Raw genomic sequence first — 8,693 nt, forward strand, 5'->3', positions numbered from 1 at the left:
CAGGCTTCTTGAGAATGACAATTTATTTGGTAGTTTTATTAAAATTTTTACTATTTATCACATTAGATTATGTAGTAAGAGTAATGTGATGCTTTTAATGCAGTAAAATCATTTGTTTTTAACATGAGAAAAACACTTTTCTAGTTTCAAATTCTTACATATTAAGGTTTTGTCTTGTAGTAAACATATCTTTTAATGTTTTCTTCTCTTTTCTTTTTAGTTAATTTATCTTCTGTAGTTAACGTTTTTATATTGATGTGGTCAGAAAACATGTTTTGGCACGAAATTTGGAACTTTTTATCCAAATCATTTTATGTACATTTTAAATACAAGATGTAACTTAGAGCTTTAAGGAGATTGTTTTTGTTAAAATGTTCTTCGAATGGATTTTTTGTTAATGAAATAAATTTAATGTGCCATTGTCTCCTTTAAATTGTATATAATTTTAGTTGCTCAAACTCTTATATTCAATTATGTTTTTCTACTTCTAAATTGTTTTAAATGAGGTTATTCTCTATTCGTTTTCTTAACTTACTGTCCTTAAAATCTCATTTCTTACCCAGAATTTTCAAAAGGAAATTGATTAAATTTTATATCATACAAAACTCACCAATCAAAAATTAAAAAAAAATGTACAAATAGAATATTTTTAAATTTATCTTCAAAAAAAAAAATTCACTACATTCCTCTTTAAAAACAATTGCCACACCTCAAATCCTCATAAATGTTACGTTAGTGATTTTTGAATAAATTTGTAGTGTAAATTTAAAAATTCAACATTTTAAAACTTTTATCGTGTAGTATTCTAGGATAGGTTGGGGAAGGTTTAAGATTTTAATAAAGTCATATGTGAGACGAGGCAGACTCAACCTAATGTTTTTAAAATAGAATATTAACATTAACATTATACAAAGTATAGAATACAAGAAATATGAATTTATAATAAGGTATATTTTATGATATGTTTAAAATAAATAATATTATTATATAAAACATATTTAATAAAATGCTAACTATTAAGTTTGTTTTTACTAACAATAATCAATTATTAAAGAAAAATTATACTTTTTGAAAGAGTGCATGATAAATCCAAATTAAAATGGCTCATACATAACCTAAATTTGTTTTAAAAAATCTTGAAATGCAAATTCATACAAATCAGCCTTGGAAAAATTGTATTAATGGATTGGATAAGCTCACATACTCACTATTTTCAACTTTTGATTTTTTTAATAATTCAGCTAGAACGTTCATACAAATATTTCACAATACTTCTCATTTACTAAATATTTTAATGACTGTAGTTCAAAGAAGGAATATTAAGACAAGAACAAGAAATATAATTTAGATATTTCTAAAGGAAAGGGGATTACATTTTTCTATCTCAAAGTGTTACAAGAAAGTTTACTTTATAATTTGAGTATTTTTATTTTGAAGGAGACAAAAGACACTCTTGTAGTGTGGGAAAAAAAAACCTGTCAATACTAGATAACAACATAGGAATATTTTACACTACATTAAACTTAAAGGTTCTGTATTTAAGCGTGATGTCAAAATCATTTAAGCATGAAAGAATATGTTAAAGATTCTGTATTCAAGCGTGAAAGAATGTTATAAAGGTTCTGTCTCGACTAAAAATAAAATAAAAGTAAAATAGATAAAATTATAATATATAAGTAGAGAAAACTTTATCATGAGTTAGTTTTGTAAAATTAAATTTAACTTAAATTTTACTTGAGTTAGAGATGATACGAAAACAAAATTAAAATATTTTTTATATTCTCTCCTCACCTGTTCAGTTTAGTTTATTCTGTTTCCAAATGTATAATGCAAACTCATGGTTTATTATCATTTATTACCAATTTTGTCTCAGGGGTCTTCTCCCTGCACCCGAAGCCTTCTCCAGTACCCCTGTTTTACCCCTACTAAACTTTTACATGGCAAGTGGGTGAAAGCAATAAATAGTATTTACTATAGTCAACGATTCGATGTATTCTTGCTTTGTAGAGCTTTGCACCCTAAATATTTCTGCACCGTTTAGGGATATTTCCACACCGTTTAGGGTTTGTTGTTTCATTAGTTTTATTTTTGAAATGTCATCCTCTCTTTTCTGCCAGGTTAATTTGCTTCCACTTTAATCATCATCATATTGAATGTTGGATGTTGTTTGTTAAAATCCATTCTGTAATTTTTTTTCTTTTTTTTTTGTGTGAAACGGATGTCGAGATCCGTTTCAGGAAAATATGAAATGGTATCCATTGTATATTTTTTTTGTTTTTTATTACGGATGTTGAGATCCGTTTCAGAAAAATGTGAAATGGATGTTGACATCCGTTTCATTATTATTATTATTATTTTTAATAAAACGGATATCAACATCCGTTTCACATTTTTCTGAAACGGATCTTGTTATCCGTTTCGTTATTTTTTGGCTTTTTTTTTTTTTTACAAAACGGATTTCCACATTTGTTTCTTAAATTTTTTAGCTTTTTTTTGTTCCAACCCTCTCTCCCGATCTCTCAACCCCTCTTTCCCCTACTTCCGCGACTGGAACTTTGATTTCTCCCCCCACCTCTTGCCCAAGGTCCCCTACCCTATCATAAACCCTTTGTGTTACCACTACTGTCATTATTATCATCGTTCTTTAGAGAATTTCGGACTTCTGATTCTCCCTTGTTGACTCTTAATTTTTGGAATTCGTTGTCACCACCAGCACCTCCGTGGGGCTGGAACAGACGCTGCTGTGGATCTTTTACCACAAGGTCATAGGAGTCTCCAGCTTCTTCCTCTTCGTCGAAGGGAAGGCTGCGCTGCCTAATGTCACTAGGGTTTTAGAGAGCATTCCTGTGGGCTAGCATTTTTTTTATAGTTATCCTGGGATTAGTGTCGTTTTTTTTATCTTTGATTGGAATTTGAAACGTGTTTTTGGTTTATTGAATAGGGGGTGAAGGTTGTTCTGGCTTGTTTTTTTTTTTAGAAATTTTGTTTTGGCTTGTTTTTTATTTATTTTTATCTAAATCTAAATGTATGCCTATTTGGGGACACAATGATGGGATTCAGAATATGTATATGATCAAATGCTTCTCTTGGAATTTGCCGAATTTGCATCTACATAACATAAATTTGTATTGTGAAAAAACATGTATGTGTAACTCAATTTAAACAATTTTAATTTTTGCAAACAGTAAATTCTTTGATTAAACATGTTAGTACACGTTCGCAAATATATATTAAGATTTTTTAGTTACCATTTGCATAAAAATAACTTAATTCATTAAATAATGGATAACTAATTAAATTTTGAATTAAATGGAACTTGATTATATAGGTTTGAGGGTCACCTACGAAGTCCCAAAGTAAAGGTCATTTAACTCACCAATTGCGCAGGTCAAATATAAAAAAATCTACATGAAATACTAAAGATGCAAGGCAGTTAAACAGGTGTACTAAAGATGCTCTAAACAACATAACATCTGATTAATGCAATGCTTTATTTTTTTAGAAGAAGCAACAATACATCTTTTAGAAGCAACAATATTTTTTTATGATATTTTTATTATATTACTTTCATCACTTAATATTTCTCTCTCTCTCTCTTTGATGCCTTCAAATAACTATTTGAATTCAAGTTATAAATAGTTTTAAGAGTTTTTTTCAAAATACAAATTTTTTTAAGAAATAACTAAAAAAATATAACTTTGTATCTGACGAGAAAGATATGAGTGTGCAATTGAATCATGAAGGTCTTGAATGGCATGGCTATGGTTGGCTCCTCCCACCTTAATGGCCTCTTCCTCATAGACACTTCACACCACTCACGATCTTCCAGTGAAATTTCACATACACTGCTTTCCCAGCCTTGTTGACGAGGGTATATGTGTTAACTCCAAAACCATCCATATGCCTGTAATCTTGTGGAACACCCAAATCATCAACCTCGTAAGTGTAAGCCACAGTTCAACATGCAAAGGACAACACTCCACGGCCCTGAGAAGCAAAAGCCTAGCATCCTCCTCATTAGCAAGCTTCACAACGACCTTCCACAGCCTAACCGAATCAGGAATGTGCTCCAACCACACATCCCCGTTCTTAGGACACTCCTTGCACCCTTTTTGTATCAACTGCCTAGTTGCCTGAAGCTTCCCTGCCAACTCCTCCAGCCTTGCAGCAGCAATCCAGCCTGGAGGGTCCATCGGATTTGTCTGAGTGACACTTTTGAGTAGCAACCTAGCCTTCTCGTATTCTCTGAGCAAGTTTGGTGGGTCTTCGTGGAAGAGGGATCAGAGTCCCGTGTCTGTTTTTCATGGTCCTGTTTTGTGTAGTGGTAGCAGAGGTTCCATTAGTTCTACCTCTGTGAGAAGTATCATTCCCTTGGCGCGCTTCAGCTTGGTTGTTCTGTTCATGGGGAAATTTGTAAAAAAGGGTCTGTTTCGAGGCGTATTTGTAAAAAGGGGTCCGTTTGAAATAATATTGCAAAAGTGGGTCGTGTCGTCCGGCGGGAGGACGACATTAAGGTGAAGTCGTCCTCCCAGAGGCCGGTTTCCTTTTTTTTTAAATGAAGTCGTTCGGCCTCCGGTCGGTTTTTGTGATGAAGTTGTCCGGCAGGAGGTCGATTTTAGTTTTTGATTTTTTTTTTCGTTGCAGTTTTATTTTATGTTTTATAAATTTTCAATTTTCAGTTTTTTCAATCATTTACATTTCTTAAATTTTTTGTATAGTATATTTAATTTGTTGGGATTCTTTTATTAGTATAATAAATTAATTTAAAAAAATACATCACATAATAAAAATAACATAGTAAAAATTCGCAACCAATACATAATAAAAATTACATAATAAAAATTACATAATGAAAATAATATAATAAAAATAATATAATAAAAGTTACATGAAAATTGGATAAAGTAATAAATTATTGACGGTAGGGACAATTGCCCCTATGATGTCCTTTATTTCTACAATATGAACATTTGCTTCGTCTGTTTGGATTTGGTTCATCCATCTCATTATGGATTCTATTAGTTGGTGGTCTTCTCCTTACCCTACGACGCATGTTTGGGTCTGGAATAAAATTTGGTCCGGTGTATATGGACCAATATTCTTTATTCCTAACCGGATGAAACCGTATTTCATATGCTTTGTTGATGTTGTAGAGGCTATAACTGGGTGGGTGTATGTGGTTAGGTCTATATGTGAGAAAGAGCAAACAACTATTACGTGATGACAAGGCAGTCGAACAACTTGAAAATGACCACAATCACACCACCAATCATTTAATTTAACTGTAAAAGACATTGGTAGGCGGTGATCATGTGGAGAAAACATCTCTTGAACTTCAAATTCATTATTGTCTCATGAGTATCGACGCACTTGACACATTCCCGCTTGTTGTTGATTTTTTCTAATAATAGTATTAATTTCCTCGGGATACTGGTGGCTTGCTCATAACATGGAGTCTGCCTTAACCCCTCTCTCAACAAACCATGTTGCGGTCCTTTCAAATGTTGCTTTAATTAGAGCACAAATTGGTAATGAACGACCTCTTTTCAAAACAGAATTCATACATTCTGCCAGGTTTGTTGTCATGTGTCCGAATCTACTACCCTCGTCGTAGGCCTGAGTCCATTTTTGTAGTGGTATCCTATTGATCCAAGATGCCACTTCTGGTGAATGTGATCTCAAAGCCGCAAATTTAGCATCAAATATGGGTTGTTTGACCTCGTAAGTTGTAAAAATGCAATTATATTAGTCAATTTAATTATCGAATATGATGACTGAAAGAAAAATTTTATTACCCATATTCTTTAACCGGTTTTTCAATTCGTGATTCTTGAATTTTTGTTGAAATTGGAAGCAATATGACGTATGCAGTATACTGATTGCAATCCATCTACTTCCCATTGTACTTCTTCAGATTGTAGGGCTGCCAATATGTCTTTCCCCCTGTCTGTTATCAAGCAGAGGTTTGATTGTGGTGTAACGTGCTCCCTTAAGAGTTGAAAAAACCATATCAAGGTCTCCTTTGTTTCTCCTTCCACTATCGCGAAGGCCAGAAGGAATATATTACGTGACCCATCTTGAGCTAGTGCGGTTAGCAATGTCCCTTGATATCTTCCTGTGAGAAATGTGCCATCTACTTGGACAATTGGCTTGCAATAATTAAACCCTTGAATGCATGGTCCAAAAGACCAAAATACGCGTTCCATAATATAGCAAGAAGGGTCAGGTTGGCCACTAACAAGTCTAGGAGATCCAGTGCATTGAATTATTGTGCCGGGATTGCTTTCTTGTACAGCTTGATACCACCTGGGAAGTTCATTGTAAGACTCTTCCCAATCTCCAAACTCCTTAGCAAACGCTTTTTGCTTACCATTCCAAGCTTTGTCATATGAAACTGAATATCCGAAACGATTCTTGATTTCAACTACTAAACTTTTGATAGGTATGGAAGGATTTTCCTTTACAGAGTTCATCACAATAGAACCAATTTGGTTGGAATCAAGATTGACATGATCTGCAGATTGCATGGTTGACAAACAAGTGTGGATTTCGTCAATCTTTCTAATCTCCCAATTCATACTCCGCTTGCTATAAGCAGCCCGTAAACGCCACGAGCAGCCTTTTTTGTGGTTGACACATCGACATATAAATTTTTCAGATTTGTTCTCAACAACCACAAATCTGTAACCATTGTCGATGTGGTATTGCTTGATATATGACACTGTGGACTCTTTTGTGTCAAAAGACATCCCAATACATAATGAGGTGTGACTTGATGAGCCAGTATGATCTGTTGTATGGATTGTATATTGGTTGGTAACCAACTCATCTTCACTAAAATCAAACAAAATATCTGGATATTCACTTTGTCCCGCCATTTTCGTGCAAATATGGTGAAGAGTAAGAATTTCGTAGGGTCAGAAATAATAAGGGGAGAAAAAACTATGAGACTTGAACAAGAAAGTGGTGTTTAAATCGTGTGCAGAGAATCAATATTAATGGCGGCGGTCAACCATATTAAATAACCTATTTTAATGCACACAGACGTCATTAATGACACTGTTTCATAATAAATAAGCCTTCTTAATACACAGAAGAAGCCGCATTAATGCCAACTACTTCATTAAGCCAGCGACTTCATTGAGCCAGCGACTTCATTTAACCTCCAGCGACTTCATTAATTGAACAGTGCAGAAACCGTTAGGCGGCCTGACGACATTAATTGAAAGTCGTCCGCACTAATGACGACATTAAATGAAAGTCGTCCGAACCAGTGACGACTTCACTTTGGTTGTCGTCCGCACTGATGACGACTTCGGTGCTGCGCTACCTGACACCATCACGCGCGCGCGAATCTGCGCGCATTTATTTCCTTGTTGATCGTGCTCGTGAAGTGTGGATTCCCTGCTGCGCTAGTTCCAAGCCACGAATTCAGGGAAATAGTGGAATTCAGAGATTCCTCTTACTCCCTATGCCATGCACAGTCCAATTTTTACATGCACTAGTCTAAAGGGTTAGCAGCTTTAAATGCCTTTTCTGAATGCATGCTCTCAACCACATTGCACGAAAATATTGAATTATTGATGGAAAGCTGCTGTGCATTCACGTGAGGAACCAAGGCATTGGTTTAAATACCTTCAATTTGCATCCATATGCATCAGATTCATATATTTCGGTTTGTGTATTGTGCTTAGATTGAGAGAGAATTGTTTGAAGTTTACGCGCAGTGGGAGAGTGTTGAATACTTCATCTTTGATAGCTTCTATTTTCAAGGTTCAAGTATGATTTAATACTTTTTTTTAATTAATTTGCACACTTAGATTCTAATTATTATTTACCATTCCTAATTTAGCATGGCACGAAATGGACGCCTACCTCATGATATGTCACTACTCCGGCTTCAGCATGAGCATATCACTCACGACTTATGGGAAGGACGAGAACGAGTTCTTAGACCAAGAAGAGCTGGAGTTTGGATACTAAATAATCAAGACATACTTGATCCCCGTGTCATAAATTTAATGCATCAAGCTGGATTCGGACACGCCTTGTACATCCCAGACATGGATGTCAACCACTTCCTCATCAGTTCTTTATTAGAAAGATGGAGATCAGAAACTCATACATTTCACTTCCCCCATGGAGAAACCACCGTGACACTAGAAGATGTAGTCGTCCTCCTTGGCCTACCGATAGACGAAGATGTAGTAACTGGTCCCACTACGGTTGACGACATATTCGCCACCTTCCATGGACATCTAGGTGTCATTCCACCATCGACGGTGATAAGGGGAAACTCAATTTGAGTATCTTGGTTAAACACTACTTTCCAACAGTTTTCACCCAATGCAAACAATGAGGTTATTGCTCAATATGCGAGAGCGTACATTCTCACATTGATTGGAAGCATTTTAATGTCAGACACGTCTGCAGCTAGGGTACATGTCATGTATCTACTTAGGCTAGCTGACTTGGATGTCGTCAGAAATTATAGTTGGGGCTCTGCAGTCTTGGCTTGTCTATATCGTTGCCTAGATCATGGCATTCACCTACGCCAAGAAAATATTGGTGGATGCATGATTTTGTTACAATGTTGGGCTTGGGAAAGGATTACTTCTATAGCCCCACCACTTCAACCTTTAAGTGATCAGGAGGTGGCTGATGGGGATGGTTTCCCTGTCTGTAGAAGGTAG

At 35.1% G+C, this 8,693-nt stretch overlaps 1 protein-coding gene across 1 annotated transcript; it reads right to left on the reverse strand.

Moving 5' to 3' along the window:
• Positions 1-5,816: 5,816 nt before the first annotated feature.
• LOC114165504 lies at positions 5,817-6,878 on the reverse strand. Its single transcript, XM_028050111.1, has one exon. It carries the CDS (start codon positions 6,876-6,878, stop codon positions 5,817-5,819), a length of 1,062 nt encoding a protein of 353 aa, XP_027905912.1.
• Positions 6,879-8,693: the final 1,815 nt, after the last annotated feature.

The sequence above is a fragment of the Vigna unguiculata genome, chromosome 10 (assembly GCF_004118075.2).
Source record: "Vigna unguiculata cultivar IT97K-499-35 chromosome 10, ASM411807v1, whole genome shotgun sequence".
NCBI classification, from domain to species: Eukaryota; Viridiplantae; Streptophyta; class Magnoliopsida; order Fabales; family Fabaceae; genus Vigna; species Vigna unguiculata.